The sequence below is a fragment of the Kogia breviceps genome, chromosome 18 (genome assembly GCF_026419965.1).
Source record: "Kogia breviceps isolate mKogBre1 chromosome 18, mKogBre1 haplotype 1, whole genome shotgun sequence".
Classification (NCBI taxonomy): Eukaryota; Metazoa; Chordata; class Mammalia; order Artiodactyla; family Physeteridae; genus Kogia; species Kogia breviceps.
In genome coordinates, this window is record NC_081327.1 from 46,078,356 (window position 1) to 46,096,722 (window position 18,367).

Genomic DNA, 18,367 nt, shown 5'->3' on the forward strand with positions numbered 1-18,367 from the left:
CTACGTGCCTTCGACAGAAATAGCTGACAGGTTTATTCCTGTAACTCTCTGCAAAACAGTAGACACATCACCTTCAATATGTGCAAAAAGAACAACAACAAAAAATTCTCCAAGCATTTGCACCCATGTCATCTCCAGTCCGTTAAGGAAGACCACACCACAATGATGACTGCAATTGCAAGAAGAGCCGCAATGATGTGCCACATACTGGGTATTTACATCTACCAGATACAGGGATGGAAACTGTATGCATATTACCTTATTTAGTTCTCGTTAGGACCTTAGAAGTACTGTTCCTATTTTATAGGTGAGGAAACTGAAGCTCAGAATGATTAGGTAGCTGCCTAGGATCGCACAACATGAAAGGGACGGAGCCCAGGTGTAAACCCAGGTATGTCTGAACCCCAGGGAAGGGTCTTTCCACTTCACTCAGACTAGCCTGAACTTCCAAATCAACCCTGCCGTAAAAGTCCTAAAAACTTAAAAGAAAAAGAAAAAAGAAAACACTTTAGGAAGTAATTTTTCCTCAGAGAATGTTTTTTCAGAACGTGAACCAATCTTCTCATCAGTCCTATGAGGCAATTCCCCTTGTGGGTCTCAACTGACGAATATACAGAGGCTGCGAGAGCCGGAAATACCAGGCCCAGTGCTACACCACGAGGGAGCGGAGTCGGGCTGACGCCTTCTGTTAGAAATTCCCCACTACTTCCACTACTTCGTTTTGCCTTCTTAGTGTCTGCAGAATTTTAGGTGGCTGGGTCCTCAGAGAAACAGATTAAATCCATGACTCCAAGTTTTACTTCAAAGGGTTTTCAGCAGAGACTTGGAGACAAAAGGAAATCCTAGGGATTTTTCAATCTGCTAAAAATCAAGGGGAGGCCTTAGCTCTGGGGCATTTGGAGGGTTACAAGGAAAAAACTGAGCAGATAGGACAGCAGCTCGTAGTTTCCATTGCTCAGTCTAATCCTCACACTAAGGAATAAAAGGTGCAATAGAGACAGAACACAGATTAGTGGTTGGCGAGGGCTGGATGGGGGAAGAGGGGCTTGAGCAGTGACAAGTAAGGGATGTGGGCTGCCTTTACAGGGTAAAGGAAATGTTCCAAAATTGCTTATGGTGATGATTGCAAAATGCTGTGAACATACTGAAAGCCACTGAATGGCACATCTGAAAGGTGTAAATTGCATGGTCTGTGGACTACAATCTCAAAAAAAAACAGTTAAAAAAAAAAAACACACCAGGAATTCCCTGGTGGTCCAGCGGTTGGGACTCTGCACTTTCACTGCCGAGGGCCCAGGTTCGATCCCCGGTCAGGGAACTAAGATCCCGCAAGTTGCGTGGCACGGCCAGACAAAAATAAATAAATAAATAAAAAACAAAAAACCTCGCCAGTATAGGAGCAACTTGCTTAAGCACTGATGTGTTTCTGCAAAGATGAAGGAAATTTTAATTCTTGTAATAGTACACCTTGTTTGAAAACTGAACATGTCTTTATCTTAAGGAATGCCTTGGTAAACCTTTTATGAAATGAAGCTTTTCACTGTTGTGGCCTCTCCCGTTGCGGAGCACAGGCTCCAGACGCACAGGCCCAGCGGCCATGGCTCACGGGCTTAGCTGCTCCGTGGCATGTGGGATCTTCCTGGACCAGGGCACGAACCCATGTCTCCTGCATCGGCAGGCGGATTCTCAACCACTGCGCCACCAGGGAAGCCCGAAATGAAGCATTTTTAAAAGTAAAAAACAAACAGAACAGAACTGAGGGTGTAAATGGCAAAGATAAAGACATCCAAATTTACGTATTAAAAACCACCCTGCCCTAGAATAGAAAAGAGATGTTATAAAAACACTTAGTAAATGCTTCAGGAGGACCTCCTCAACTAAGCACTAATAAGAACATCCAAGGGATTAAAAAAGCTGCTCTAGCCCTACAGTTTGGCAAAGAAAAAGGGAAAGAAATTACAAAATAGGAGGTACACCTTGAAATGTCACTAAACCACAACTATAAAGTGAAAAGAACCTGCCCCAAGAGAAGAATCCAGATCTCCAACAAAAGGAATGGAAAATACCTGGACGAGATCCTTCCTTCCAACAAGCAAGGCAGAAGTGGCGTTCTTCTGACACGTTTCTTGAATATCATTCACATTCAATCTGAAATTTAAGAAGAATTAAAAAGTTTCTTTCCCGTTGACTTCTAAATCAATTACTCCTGGTTTAACAAATAAACGAAAAACTGCCTCTTTGGTTGTCGCTCAGAATGTTTTATTCATATTGGCCTTAAGCTCCCTTTCTACGTAACATGGAGAAAAAGCTTACCTACAGCTGATGTTACACTCTGAGCTCAGGCCTGGGGAAGGTGAAATTACTTACCTCTTTGAAGTCAGGAAAGGAGGCCAGATTCAAAGAACAATTTGCCAGCTAGCTTTTCTGGGGAGTCCCCCAGGCTTAAGGGTTGAACAAAAATTGATTTAGATATGTATAATGCTGACTGTAGTTTCTAACAAGGAGTAATGTGCTGTACATAAACAACAAAATACATATTTTTTATTATGTGTTCAAGTTCAGGAAGAAGGGGAACCACAGGTCAGCAGCTTCTGTGTGCCTGTCACCCACCCTCCCAGCTCCCTTCAACCAAAGTAGCTCTGTTTTTAAACTGTTTTACACATTAAGTACAGGAGGCAGAATCCTGAGACTGTGCCCAAGATTGCTAGCGCCTGCTGTACATGCCTTGTATAAACCCTCCCTTTAAACGGGGTCAAGACCAGTCAATATTGATGACATATCACTCCTGTAATTGTCAAAAGGGAGATTCTCCTGGGTGGGCCTGACCTAATCAGATGAGACCTTAGAAAGAGAGTGAAGCATCAGTGAGACACTCCTGCTGGTCTTGGAGAAGATGAAATTCCCTGAGTTCTCCGGCTGCAAGGAACTGAATTCTGCTAACAACCTGAATGAGTTTGGAAGAGGACTCTGAGCATTGGTTAAGACCACCACCCGGGCGACTTCGTAATTTCGGCCTGGCGAGACCAGAGCAAGGACCCAGGTAAGCCATGCCCAGACTCCTGACCCAGAGAAACTTGGAGATAATAAACGTGTGTTGTTTAAATGCTAGGTCTGTGGTAATGTGCTATGCAGCAGAAGAAAGCTAATGCACTGGGCCTCTCCTAAAACGGATTCCAGTATCTCAAAAAATAAAATAAACAGGGAGTTCCCCGGTGGCCTAGTGATTAGGATTCCAGGCTTTCAACTGCCTGGGTTCAATCCCTCGTCAGGGAACTGAGATCCCGCAAGGCACGGCCAAAAAAAAAAAATAAAATAAGATAAACAACTCTGATATTCATGTCTAAGTGGGAAGCACGGCATAGTTGAAATTCTGAACTCACATGTATAGTTCTCCCAATGATTTGTGAACAGGAAGAAGGCAGGCAATATCCTGAATGATCACTTTCCCAGCAGCCTTGATTGGTCGATTCCCAGAGTCCGATCCCTCACGCTTACTTTTCCATCTCCTCGATTTCTGGGGGGAAGGACAAGATATAACTAATGGGGACTTCGATGAATGGAAACCTACATTTGCAGAGCACACCACAGCTGGGTCACTGGTAATTTGCAGAGACCTTGCGTTACATCATGCCCACAATTATATGAATCAGCATCTGTAGAAAATAACAGGGTGACAAAGGGCATTGAGCTCCTGGCCCAGAATCCTAAGAGGAAAATAGGCACCTACTGCAGAGCTATGTACATTCTGCAGGTGCTCAAAAACACCCCGAAGCCAGAATTTAAAAAAGAAAGAACAGCAAGTAAATAAGTTAGTAAAGACCACAAAAATGTGGGAGAAGAGCAACTTTTAAGGTTGGGTTCAGCCCTAGGTTCAAAATCCTTGCTTGAAACTAATCAAAGTTGTTTTTTTTTTTTTTTTTCTTTCCTTTTCAGACAATTTAAATTGGATTTGTTGAAATTTAATTCAGACACAGCAGTGCGGTGATCTGCAAACTTTCATCTACCGGAGGCAGACACAGAAACTGGGCAGCTCAAGAAAAGTTACCCTGTCTTCCCTAGCAGATCTGAATTATTTCTAAAAGTGATCATTTAGAATGTCAAAAATACCTGAGCAGAGGGACCTGGGTAATGGATGTGGAAGATCATAAGCAATTATCCTATTTCCCCAGAGCCTTCCCTACAAATGGCTACAGAGGAGCCTGTATGTGGGAAATGAGAGATGTCCTGGAAAATGAGAATGGTAAGAGTGTAGCCCCATCTGGTATCTTCACAATGACGACCAGCCAAGGAAGCAATATTCTATTTTATTTTATCGCCAGAAGTTAGAAAGGGGGTCACCAAAGTGATTCAACTCAGGAGGGAAGTGACATACTTATTAACAAAGGAGGCAAAAGGAGCCAGTGAAAGGGCCCTGTAATGTGGAGTCGGAAAACCAAGTCTTATGCGTCTTATTAACACATGCCCTGGCTCAATGCAACCCCAGGCACGTTCCCTTTTGGTGGTGAATTCAGTGTCACTCTCTCTTTGCTCACTGGTTAACTCTGGGCTCATGATAAGCTCTGTGGTTCCAATCTCACAAGGTTAATCAGGGGACAATGAAAAGCGGAGACTGCAAAGTGTCAGCTGGAAAAGTGCAATTTAAAAATCTGTATTTATTATAAATGTCCATAAACTCTCGGGCATGTAGAGTATATTATTATTATTTAGATGGTTCACAGATAAATTCGTTTTGCACCAGTGATTTTGGTACAATCACTCTTCCATAAATCAGTCACGGTCTATATCCAGGCATTTCTGACCGTTCACGTCCCATCTAACCCCCAAAGTTGTCCAACGCACGTAACTTCCTATAGGATTAGTAAGCGGCATGGAACCTGCTAGACCCAGGACACCCGGACTCAGTGCATGGCAGGTAAATGTAGATGTTTAGCTGAAGTATTTGAATTGTTCATCATCGCTTGTAAACACATATGCTATCAATTTGGAACCTTAACCTATTTGGTCTTAGAAGCAGTTCAGTTACTATGTATCCATACACGAGTCATTACTCTGCAACACAAGAGGAAACTACATCTATTCTTGGGGGCTAGTAGCCCTTCAATTCTCTGCTGGCCTTGGTTATTTTCTAAAGAAGAACCGTGATGTGGGTGCAAGTAAGGGGCGAGTGTGCTAACAAGAAAAGCGGCCTGTCAGGATGGGCTGGAGCCAGGCAGCGCTTACCGACATTCGACTGTGCTGTCACACGTGCCCTGAGCACTTGGGCTGCTTTTACAGAGAGTAACTCAGCATACACCGACCCTGCAGTGACGGGACAGCACAACATGGCTAACTAGAGCACGGAGGGCATAAGTCCATAAACTCACTTCACTGTGACTTCCATCCAGACTTCTGGGAGTTTAAGAATCCCGGGAAACGACATATCCACAAGGCCCCACATAATTCATCGTCTCCAGTGAGATTTAGGGTACTGGATTTTTGTTTTAAAGGCAGAAAGAAAAGATCTACATTCAAAAGATTCCATGTGGAATCAAATAGGATCCATCTAATTGGGTCTTGCAGGTTGGTTGAAAGGCTTCTAAAACAGTTCCAGGCACTGGCTCTGGCTCCTTCTTACAAAGAGAGACTAAGAAGCCCTTCAACACTTGAGCAATTCACGACAGATCTGTTGAACTGAACAGTGGAAACCAATGGAGGCCTCGTGAGGGATGGGGTCTACAGCTTTCAGACCACACTGGAAACATCCACAATCGCCTGACTTTCTAAGCAAACCCAATGAACGCATAATATTAAGGCCCATGTACCCAAAGTGGTTCATTTGCAAACAGACTGGCTCATGTCAGAATGTTTTTCCTAGCAGACTTGAAATACTTCTAAAAAGGATCATTTTCAGAATGTCAAAAATACCTGAGCAGAGGGACCTGGGTAATGGATGTGGAAGGCAGATCACCAGCAATTATCCTATTTCCCCAGAGCCTTCCCTACGATGGCCAGAGAGGAGCCTGTATTTGGGAAATGAGAGACGCCCTGGACTTCAACAATGAGGATGTGAGCTTACTCAAGGCCACACTCCTAAGAACAGAGCTTTGAACAAAGGTTCTCAGGCTGCTAAGCCCATGCTTGTTACCTGCTTTTAAGAGTATGATTTTTAGATTAAAAAGGGGGGGGGGAATTAAGTCCTGGCTAAGCTACCTGTTACTATGTAAATAGTTTCATCCATATAAAAACAGATCCATTTCTGCATGTACGGAGGTCAACATCTGACTCCGGTGAGGGCTGTCCAACACACCACTGTCTACAGTTACTCACTTCTAAAGTCACTTCTCTGCCAAGCACTGCTGAGCCAGAGCAGCGCGCCGGTGGCAGGCGGGGGCAAGCAGCTCCTGCGGCTACCGGGCTTCCCACGCCAGGCCCAGACCAAGCTGCTGTGTTTCAGGCCGGGCTCATGAGCCTGACCCTCGTGCCGTTTAATTTCCTTTTTGGATTGGTTAGGATTCGACACGTGCAGAGAAAAGGAAACCCAGGGTCCAAAGGGACGTCTCAGGGCTCTTCTCCCATCTGCAGTCTCGGGTGACAGAGATTGACAGCAACGGGCCCACGTGAGTCATCAATAAGTCCTTGATGAAAATGTCAAGAGAGTGGTCTGGGCGGCTTTCTGCAACTACCCTCCACAGAATTCCAGAAATCACTGTCTGTATTTCCCGGGACTTCCTTGTCAGCTTCTTGAGACACCAGGCTTCCAGGTGCTTCTCTGTCTGATCTGTACCGACGTACAGGTGGTGCTTTACGGACCTCGATAAGCTGCCTTTGAGCCTACAGTAGAAGGAGATTCCCTAACACAGGATCGCCCTAATGATAGCTGCCACCAAGAATCAAAGTGTGAAATCAATTAAGGGACAGCTGTTTTAGTTCATTTAATCCAGCAAGGAATAACTATAAAACATTATAAAAAAATCTTTAAGGCGGGGGGGGGGGGGGGGGGTCACAAAATCACAAAATATTTTTTTTTCAAACTTGGAGGTTGATGGTTTTTAAATATGAACTATCTCCCCTTCAGGCTATGGAGGTCGCTCAGTAAACCTGTCTCATGGCAAATTATTCTGGGGATTCAAATCCAACAAGGCTGCCTAAACAAAGACGTGGTAGATCTCAAATCAGGTGTCGGGGCCCGGGAGCCAGGTGCTCCCTGAGAAGCATGGAGTGTTTCCTCTAGTGTTTTGGCAACAAAAATGGTTCATACCTCATCCACACCTTCCCGAGGTTTCTTTGCCTTAGTATCTTGCTGGAGATTTTAGCATAACCTCTCTAGTCTGAGCACCTGTCAGGTGACAACGACAATGACATACCAGGATGAGGTGTGGCTGGCCTTTCCGGGTGAGAAAAGGGCACAGGGGCCCCAAAGCCCCCCCAAACCTCCTGCATTGCTGCCGTCCCACTCTGACGGGCTTAAATGTGGATACGTTTCTGTGCAGTAAAATCGGTACCTCTGGGAGGTGAAGGACTCTGCGCTTCTCTTAGGTCATCTCAATGCCCCATCGAAAGAAAACACCCCTTCCCCACAGATTCCATGAGCAGGGATCGAGGGAGGAGAGACAAAGCAAGACAGACAAGTTATCACACGATGAGACTGGGATGCTCCTCTGAACAGACCGAGAAGGTGTTCATGGAATTACGGGAAACAGGACGGGGAGGATCGGGGTGGGGAGGGAGGGGCGGGGGTGGGGAGGCACTGGTGCAGAGAGCACTGAATGACAACCAATAGCCAGCTAGCGACTGGACCACCAGTGTTACTGCTACAATCGGAGGCAACATCGATGCCAATAAATGGGTTAAATGTAAAAACAGCCCAAGAATAAGCCACCAACTGCTTCGCAGCAACCCCTTCGACAATGCATAATCATCAGCAGAGTGGGCAGTGAGTCAAAATGAGTTCCTCTTTAAATAGCAGCAGGAGCAGGGACTTCTGGAAAAATCAGTGGAAACGCAGCAGGCGGGTTGGTAGGACAGGCTTTCTGAGGAAAGATGGCCGTGGAGGCAGCTCCACCTCCAGGTTGTTGGGCAGCAGTGGAAATTGCTAATCAAGGCTCCTGATTTCAACCGGTTTTTATACAAAAAGGCTATAGGACTATGCCCCTAATTTTTGTTTTTTTTTTTTTTTTACACCGAATGAAACTTACACAAAAGCCTCAAAGCTGCCTTGCACAGCCTGAGGTCACCATGGCACGACTGGGGTGCCTTTGTGCCACACAAAGGGGGTGGGAGAGGAAGACAGAAGAGGAGGGAGTAAGCAAGAGAAAAGGAAGAGAAGATGTCCATTGCAGAGGTTTTATTATCAATGCAAAATACTGATGGCAAGGAAAAAATTTGTCGCAGGAAATTCCCAAAGGATTAAAATCTAGCTTCGGTGTCATGCCAATGAAGCAGGTGGGCACTTCCCTCTTTGAATTCGAGCAAGACCATAGAAAAATGGAGACAAAATGGTAGAAGCCTCTTATATCTTCCTCTGCTGCCCCGCCATGCCAAAGGTAGCCTTTTCAAAGCTCTATGAAATTATACAAATACTCCAAGTGAAATCAGGTGAGCTAAAGGCTTATCACTGGGGTTCTTTCCAAGAAATCCAGCATTCAGCTTCATTTTCAAAGAAGTCCATTCACAATCCTTAATGATATCAGTATTCACCCATTTGAAACTGATAGAACCAGGAGGCAGTCCTTGGTGCCTGACTCCCAAGAGTGAGAAATTGATTATGCTGGTCCTGAAAACCAGCCAGCCTGTCATTTCAGGTTCCTCAAAGCCAGGCAGGTGGCATTTTATTCTTGGGCCTTTGGGCAGAGACAGGATTAGTTAAGGAGAGCATTTGCACAGCGCACAGTACCGGGAAGTCGTTAATTGCTTGTATGGACCAACGTCGCCGGGCAGAGCGAGGAGACATCTGTGCGTGAAAACGTTACACCCACGAGGAGGGAAGAAAAACACCAAGAAAATTAAAAGGGAAAAAATATCGAATAAAATGAAAGCTTCCCACACACCTGATGGATTCAAAGGTACCATAAAATACTGCAAAATTGGGATGGGAATGACTGAAAAATCTGAAACCCAGCACAGCAGTATTTAGATTCCCTCACCCCCCCTCCCAACCCATCACACTCCATACACAGCTTCAAGGTCGTGGTCCTTTAGTCCGAAACACATTTCAAGGTATCAGGAGGCTGACATCCACACAGCTCTGACAGAGGAACTACGACGGAGATTTGCGGTTCTCTTACAAGAATTAAGATGGTAAGAGACAGGTGGAGGGACTTCCCTGGGGGTCCAGAGGTTAAGACTCCACGCTTCCAATGCAGGGGGTGCGGGCTCCATCCCTGATCAGGGACGGGGATCCCACGTGCTGCGCTAAGACCCACACAGGCCAGCGCGACCCCAAAAAAAAGGAAACAGGTTGAGAACTCTGCTTCCCCTTCGAAAGCATATGTATGTGTGAGAGGCTTCTCATTCCTAAAAAGGAAGAAGTTCCTCAGGAGATTCAACACCGAATTGTTTTTGGTGTGTGGCCTGGGGGGCGCCAGGGAAACTGAAGTCTTGACCTTGGGACTGCAGGACCGGCCTCGGAGCGGTGCCACGAGGAAGTGAGAGCCTGAGAGAACGGAAGGGAGACGCTCCTCGGGGCTCTCGCTAACCACGGAAGCATCAGTGTGAAACTGGGAGCGCACGACACTGTTTCGGGAAATCAGAGATGACTCTATTAATTTCAAGACCTCCTCAGTTATTTACATTAAAGCTATTTTAGTGATGTCAACTGAAGTGAATGTGGGAGGCTGCAAAGTTTTAAAAATGTTTACAGGGCAATGCCTGATGTTTATCTTAAGTCCTGGACCTCCTGATTTACCCTAAGAATAAACAATATTTCATCAGCTATTGATAGATGGTCCAGTTCCCCAATGAATGTTAGCATCTCCCTGTGCTTTCTAACTTCTCACGAAATTTAATGGTTTTATTTATTTATTTTTACATCTCTCACATATAAAAAAAATTTTAAGAGCAAACACTGGAATTCCATCTGGAGAACCTTTGGGTAATATAACAAGATGACCTAAGTAGGGCAGGTTAAAAACACAAAAACAAGAGAAATGAGTATTAGTCCCCAATGGCTCTAGGAGGATATTTCTGCAACCTCCAAAATACTCTATAATTCTTTCATTGTTATACTTTAATGCAGTTATATTCTTTTCCTTTCTTCTTACTCATTTAAAGCTCTCAGGGGCAGAGATCTAAACAAGAATAAAAATATGCAGGAGATAAAATTTGGGCTGAAAATGAAGACTTAAGCACAGAGAAATTGAGTACACTGGAATCGTTTCCAGGACAAAAGTAATAAAAGTGATATTATTTGACATTTGAAACTAGACACCCAAGAATCAGAAAACACTTCTCGAGGGATAAAACTGTTATCGTCCTCCGTGAGGAAGATAAGATGGCCATATTTCATTCCTGTAATTCCTTCCCCACGCCGTATGTAAATGCGATGGACATGAACAAGCTTCAGGGAGAGTTTACAAGTTCATTTTAGATTCATCACAAAATAATTGACTGACTGGTTATTAATAACTGATTTTAACTTCTTACTAGGCCGAACCACAGGGAACTTTTTCTTAAGGTCAAAAATGCTCAAATATCAGCAGTTTCATATGATTGAACCTAATAATTACTACGTGTCATACATTAAAATGTGCCTCCCTCCCCCAGGGTTTCTAGGGTTCTTGGAACGGTCTATTTCCTGTGATTGCTAATTGACTGAATTATATACCTATGATCTGTGAACTTTTCTGTACATATGCTATACATCAATACAAAAGTTTCATATGAAATTATAATAAAGCTACCTCCCCCCACTTTTTTCGCTCACTGTCTGAAATACAATTCAGAGACCACTTACTATGTCATTCTAGGGGACTACAGTGGCCCGTGTTCTGGGGAGATGCAGCACAGTGGGAATCACCCTGGAGTGAGATATCTCAATCCTTCCTCCACGCCCCAGCAGATCCTGTCTGATAAGAGCTAACTACCTGGGCTTCCCTGGTGGCGCAGTGGTTGAGAATCCGCCTGCCGATGCAGGAGACACGGGTTCGTGCCCTGGTCCGGGAAGATCCCACATGCCGCGGAGCAACTAAGCCCGTGAGCCATGGCCGCTGAGCCTGTGCGTCCGGAGCCTGTGCTCCGCAACGGGAGAGGCCACAACAGTGAGAGGCCCGCATACCGCAAAAAAAAAAAATAAAAATAAAAATAAAAAGAGCTAACTACCTACGTGCCTTTGTTCCCTCTTCATGATTACAGCGTGTTTGTCGTAAAAGAGAGTCCAGACCATCAAAAATATAAATGCAGGCCTTACAAATGCTTCTGCCTCAGGAGAGGCTCCTTCTTGGAACTGGAGTTATTTTGATGAAACACGACCTTTATCCACTATCCCAGGGTCAAAAAGGCAAGTCCCAGCTATGCTGTGCAATCTGAACCCGAGCTCGAGAAGCACGGGGCATTATGCAAAGGGGAATTCACAACTGCCTCTTTGACTAAAAGGTCTCCTCCACCTGGCCCTGGTGCTAAAGAAAATTCCCACATTTATTCAACCTTGAGTTTGTTTAGCTACTACATCAATAATAAAATGCCTTAGTTCCAACCAGTTTATCAAAGCTTCTCACCAGTTACCCGCTAGCTTGCAGAAGAAGAAAAAAAAAATTTTTTTTTGAATGTAAAGGACTTGGGAAGATAAGAGTGTTCTAAGAAGTTCTGTAACAGGTGCAGGACAGGGCGAGGTGGGGGGAGGCAGCGGTGGGGTGGAGAACTCCGTCAGAGACGCAAAGAAAGGGACTACGGAGCTGGCCAGAAAGGCAACGAAAAAATCATTTTCCCTATTCGACTGAAGGTTTTGCCCAAGACCGGTCGCGTCTCAAGCATCAGTTCCTGCCACTCATTTGTCACATACAACCCTAAGACTTGACGAAGTCAGCGACAGCCAACATCATGCAAACCAGGAAGGTTAGACACTACACTGCAATCAAAGTGAAGACACCTCTAACGCTTGCTGGAAGTTGGGGTTTTATTTTAAATAACTCCATTTTTAACAAAAAACCACATTTTAATTATAGTCAATCCATCATTTCTCAATTAGTGGGAGAGAGCAACAAAGAATTCCTAAGGACTGAGTTTGTGAGTAGCTCAGGGGTAACCAGTTAATACATCATGTCATTTAAAAGACAGTTTAAGCCAGACTCAACCTGATAACACAGCAAGTTCTCAGAATCATTCCCACGCTCTGCCGACATTCTCTACACTGTCATCACCAAAGGCTTCTGGCAGCTTAATAGCTACTGTAGGGACGATTAGTTCCTTAAGAACCCAGGAACAGGGCAGTTTCAGGCGATTCTTGTATAAACCGGTCCATTCAAATGGGTACTTCGGTGCAGACTTAGTAAAAGCATAAAACCTCTTAGAAGTCAACTTGAAAACTTCCCACAACTAGGAAGTTCCAAATGTGTCAGGATCCCAAGCCTTCTGAAGCCTCCCTTAATTTGCTGACAAACATCAGAACACCCAGGAAGACCCGAAGCTACATGATTCTATCTGAGAGGATGGGAATCGACTTCATGTATGGAGATCACAGGACAGGGTTAAAGGGGAGGGAAGAGTACGGATTATACCGACCAACCACCCCTCCCCCTCCTATACAATTTACAGTAGTTAAAAACTAACCAAAAGGAACAAAGCAACGGTCTTTCTCTAACACACAAACTATGAAAGGGAAAGACCACAGGGGGGTCACTAATTTAGCTGCTGTGCCTGGCAGGCGGGGAGGCCAGGGACAAGAATCGGGGAAGGGATAAGAATCAAAGGCTGTGGATCGGCCACTTACCCGCTCCTTGTAGTAGAAGGAGCTGATGGAGACCTGCTCCTTCTCGCTGCGCGTGGGGCTCCCGCTGTACAAACGGAGGTTCCCAGGGGCCTCTGTGCGGATCTTCATGGGCGCAATCAAGCCAGTATGATAGGCAGACAAAGCTGACAGAGATCTGTGGTTGAAAAGGCACGATTAACCGTACTGGCTTGGATCTTTCCATAGTTCTAAGCGATGCCATTCTTAGCGCTTGATGAAATCAGGAGAAAAAGATGGATAAAATTGGGGGAAAAACGGAAACTCCAAAAAGGAATCAAAGAGCACTTTCAGAACTGAAAAATGCTTTATCTGCAAAAGCGGAGAACGTTTCTGTGACTACATACACAGAAAATTCAAAGGAGTCTATAAATTACTTAAACTAATAAGTGAATTTAGATACAAGGTCAATCTACAATAATCTACTATATATTAAAAACAAACATTTGGAAAATAATAAAATTGCATTTACGATAGCATCAAAAGACATGCAATACCTAGGAACACATTTAAAGAAAAAATGTGCATGGAAAATACAAAATATTGCTGAGAGAAATTAAAGACTCAAAACAATAGAGAAATACACCGTGTTAATAGACTAGGAGATTCCAGATTGTTAAGGTGTCAGTTTTCTCCAAGTTGATCTATAGAATCAACACAACTCCAATCAAAATATGAGCAGGCTTTTTTCTGTAGGAACCAGTAAGCTGATTTCTATTTTTACAGAAATACAAACGATCTAGAGTAGCCAATACAATCCTGAATGAGAATAATAAAGTTAGAGGACTTAACATTACCAGATTTGAAGACTTACTATATAAACCTACATTAACAGTGTAGTGTTGGCATAAGGAAAGACCAATAAACCAAAGAAAAAAAATAGAGTCCAGGAATAGATCCAAAACATACGGTCAATTGATTTTCAACAAAGGTATCAATGCAAATTCAACAAGAGCAAAATCTTTTCCATAAATGGTGCTATATATATAACAACTATATATCTCTACTGAAAAAAACACTTTGACCCCTACCTCACATCATACACAAAAATTACTTTGAGATTAATTACAGACCTTAGATAAGGAATTTACATCTATAAATTTTTAAGAGAAAACACAGAATATTATCATGACCTTGGGATAGGCAGAGATTTTTTTTTAGAAAGAACACAGAAGCACTAACCCTAACACTTAAAAAGTGATAGGGGCTTCCCTGGTGGCGCAGTGGTTGAGAATCCGCCTGCCGATGCAGGGAACACGGGTTCGTGCCCGGGTCCGGGAGGATCCCACGTGCCGCGGAGCGGCTAGGCCCGTGAGCCACGGCCGCTGAGCCTGCGCGTCCGGAGCCTGTGCTCCGCAACGGGAGAGGCCACGACAGTGAGAGGCCCGCGTACCACAAAAAAAATAAATAAAAATAAATAAATAAATAAAAAGTGATAAACTGAACTGCATCAAAATTAAAAACTGCTGAAAATTGAAAATCATTGAAGAGGGAGAAAGATAAGCCATAGATTAGGAGAAAATCAATACATACACCCAGCAATGGATTTGCAATAAGAATTGATAAAGAACTACCACAAACAGATAATAAGAAACACAGTCTAAAAAAAACTGGACAAAATACTAGAACAGGCAAATCACAAAAGAAGATATCCAAGTGTTCAATGAGTACACAAAAGCTGTTCACCATCATTAGTCATCACCATGGAAGCACAAATTAAAGCACAATGAGAGAATAACTACACACCCACCACAATGGCTAAAGCTGAAAAGACTAAAAACACCAAGTTTTGGAGAGGATGTGGAGCGGCCAGAAACATTGCTGGAAGACTATAACACGGCATAACCACTGGGGATAGACTTTTTGGCAATTCTAATAAAATTAAACACGCATGTATCCTATGACCCAGGGAGATTCTACTCCTTGGGTAGAGAAATTAATACACATGTTCATAAAAAGACTTGTATGAAATTTTTTAAAAAAGACTTGTATGTGTAGGTCTATATATAATAAAATAAAAACTGGAAATAATCCAAATGTCCATCAACAGGAGTATGAATGTAATAATAAGCAAATTATACTATTTTCATACCATGGAACTACTGATACATGCAACCACATGGATCAATTTCAAAAACATTAAGTTGAGCAAAATAAGCCAGACGTAAAATAGTACATGCTGGATGATTCTATTTAGATGAAGTTCAAGCACAGGCAAACTAAACTTCAATGATGGAAGCAGAAGAATCATTTCCTCTGGGTAAAGGGACCAGGGAACTTTTGGGAGTGAGGACAAGGCTCTGTATCCTGATCTGGGTGCTGGTCATCAAGGTACAGACTTCATATTTGTGTACCCTAAATTATACCTCAATACAATACTGTTAGTATGAAAAATGTTCTAATAGGAACATTTGCCCGCTGACCCAAAGTCCAGATACAGATATCTGTTGTTTCCTTTTACGAGTAGGTGACTGGGGGCTTCCCTGGGGGCGCAGTAGTTAAGAATCCACCTGCCAATGCAGGGGACACGGGTTCGAGCCCTGCTCCGGGAAGATCCCACATGCCGTAGAGCAACTAAGCCCGTGCGCCACCACTACTGAGCCTGTGCTCTACAGCCCACAAGCCACAACTACTGAACCCATGTACCACAACTACTGAGCCCCTGTGCCACAACTACTGAAGCCTGCGCACCTAGAGCCTGTGCTCCACAACAAGAGAAGCCACCGCAGTGAGAAGCCCGCGCACCGCAATGAAGAGTAGCCCCCACTCGCCGCAACTAGAGAAAGCCTGCATGCAGCAACAAAGACCCAACTCAGCCAAAAACATAAAATAAATTAAAAAAAAAAAGAGTAGGTGATTGTTTTCTAGTCCAACCTTTCAAATAAGGAATCTAGTATAATGTAGGGCGTTTCCTGGCATTTAACTCCCACTTCCTGTAGGGCCAAGCTCTCATCTGCCTAGGCAGAAAACTGCAGAAACTGGCAAACTCCGAGGACAGTCGTAGCACCTGCTCACGAACTTGGTGCAATGTCCTTTCTTTCTTGTTAGCTTAGCTATTCATTATTAAGTATGCTAATGATATCATATACAGTATAACCAGGTGGGTTTCCAAGTTATCCTGGTCATCACACTGCAGAACCAGAAGTCTACAGCATAATATTTAAGTTTAAAAAACCACTAATATGGGGAAGGTTGTAAAGGTGTAGGGACAGGGGTATATGTACTCTGCACTCAATTTTGCTATGAACCTAAAATTGCTCTAAAATTAAGAAAAAAATTTACAATATGTTCCAGTCATTCAGTTCCTAGGTATATATCCAAGAAAAATGAAAAAATATATATCCATACAAAATTTGCACAGAATGTTCATAGCAGCATTATTCATAATGGCCAAAAAGTGGAAACAGTCCCAATGTCCAATGACTGATGTATGAATAAATAAAACACGGTATATACATGTGATGGAATATTATTTGGCAATAAGAAGAAATGAAGTACTGATACCTGCTACAACATGTATGATCCTTGAAAATACACTAAGTGAAAGACGTCAGTTACAAAAGAACACACATATAATTCCACTTATATGAACTGTCCAGAATAGACAAATTTATAGACAGAAAGTAGATCGGTGTTTGCCCCCAAAGTCTCTTTCTGGGATAATGGAAAGGTTCTACAATTGACTCTAGTGATGTCTGCACATACACTGCATGTGGGTGGTAATGTTAGAAGTGGCCTATTGGTGTTACGGGACTATAGATTATCTCTTGCTATTTTTCTAGTTTTATTTAACGTTCAGATAATACTTTAGCAATAGGGGAAAAGCACATTAAAAAAGAATTTGCCTTGTTTTGACAACAGTTTTTATCAAGCAACTCCTTCTAGTAGTAACTTTACAGTAGAAATCTCAGCTTGGGTGAAATTCAATGAACCATGATCTTTTGGGAGTAAATCTTTTTTTTTTGCGGTACGCAGGCCTCTCACTGCTGCGGCCTCTCCCGTTGCGGAGCACAGGCTCCGGACGCGCAGGCTCAGCGGCCATGGCTCACGGGCCCAGCCGCTCCGCGGCATGTGGGATCTTCCCGGACCGGGGCATGAACCCGTGCCCCCTGCATCGGCAGGCGGATTCTCAACCGCTGCGCCACCAGGGAAGCCCGGGAGTAAATCTTATAATGAGTGTTTACTGATAACTAACACAAATTTTCCAAAGACAAATTCCCAGATGTGTGCCTACTTCTGGCCCACGAATGTAGCTTACGTCTGAATCTCCCAGACTCACCTCGGAGTAGGCTCAGTCGGAGACACTGCTCGGTGCATCGTCATGGGCCTTGTGAAATACACCAGGTACCCTGTCAGAGGAGACATCACACGTGCACATCAAGGTCAATGAGCTGGTCGTGGGAAATCCTAAGAAAGCGCTGGTCAATCTTTTGTCTACCTCAATATACCTGAAGGATAAGACATAGTATCCTAAGCTATACAGGCTCACAACGGCAGCCATACTTAATAAAAACAAAGATAAGAATCTCCAGGATTCAGGAGAGATGGGATGTATGTGGTTTGGAAAAAGTCTTCACAGGTACTTTATATCTCCTATGTGTATTTTCAATAGGTTGAGTTAAGACTCAAATTCACACTCATCAGAATGAAACAAGCTAAGCCTGTAAATCTGGTGAACATTCTTAGGGTATGTCCCCAGATGCCAATTCGGCATCAGATAACGCTATGACAGAAATCTTTTGAGTTCTCAGGAAATAAAAACAAAGAAACATTTTCTGATGGCAATTTTTATACAGACATTCTTAGCTTCTCTCTCTCGAAATCTACAATCAGAGAACTGAAAGAGACCAACCTGCCCCACAGAATCTGGCCCCCGAGGTCCTGGGAAAGGGAATATTGGCATCCTGGTAGGACCCATAGGCGGTGGTCACCCGGGCAAATGTCGGTAGGGGCGGCGTGACAGAGGTCGGGAGCGCGAAGGGATTGCTGGAAGCGCTGTCTTCTTGGTTCTGAAATTTTAAAATCAAGAGACTAAAACCCACAATCTGTCTCCAAGCCAAATTACAAAACAGGACACATTATTCCAAGATCAGGGAACCCAGGATTTTAGGGAGGAGGAAAGGAAATGAAACCCCAAAGCATAGGTTGGTAACAAGGATCCCACCACAAAAGACTCAAGGCAGGAGACAAGCTGGCGCAGGCAGGGCTCCAAACAGCTCTGGTTGCGTTTCACTTTTTGCAGGGAGGTGTCTTTCAGGATCTAGAAAAGGCACAAAACACGGTCAAGAAGAGCAACTTCCTTTCTCCTGATTCTTTTTTATTGTGTGAACTGGGGCACCGGAGCTTGGCGGTGTCTGAGGCTGACAACACAACACATCACCTTCCCCCTCCCCGAGAGGCTCAGAGAGAAGATTCCTTTGTGAATCCTCTTCCAGAAGCCCTTTCCTTTGC

General features: G+C 43.8%; 1 protein-coding gene across 6 annotated transcripts in view; it reads right to left on the minus strand.

Annotated features, from left to right (window-relative positions):
• WDR59 (WD repeat domain 59) overlaps nucleotides 1-18,367 on the minus strand; it is a 92,060-nt gene that overhangs the window by 18,673 nt on the left and 55,020 nt on the right. For 3 of the 6 annotated variants that reach the window (XR_010837916.1, XM_059043725.2, XM_067020120.1), the window contains exons 15-21: nucleotides 18,081-18,176; nucleotides 17,769-17,925; nucleotides 17,196-17,265; nucleotides 12,902-13,055; nucleotides 8,873-8,929; nucleotides 3,381-3,514; nucleotides 2,067-2,148 (exon numbers count right to left, since the gene is read on the minus strand). Coding sequence is in view for 3 of the 6 variants with exons in the window: in XM_059043725.2 (XP_058899708.1) it covers nucleotides 2,067-2,148; nucleotides 3,381-3,514; nucleotides 8,873-8,929; nucleotides 12,902-13,055; nucleotides 17,196-17,265; nucleotides 17,769-17,925; nucleotides 18,081-18,176 (750 nt within the window). In the remaining 3 variants the exon portion in view is untranslated. The remainder of the gene's footprint in view (nucleotides 1-2,066; nucleotides 2,149-3,380; nucleotides 3,515-8,872; nucleotides 8,930-12,901; nucleotides 13,056-17,195; nucleotides 17,266-17,768; nucleotides 17,926-18,080; nucleotides 18,177-18,367) is intronic. The other 3 variants (XR_010837918.1, XR_010837917.1, XM_059043727.2) reach the window with 1 other exon arrangement.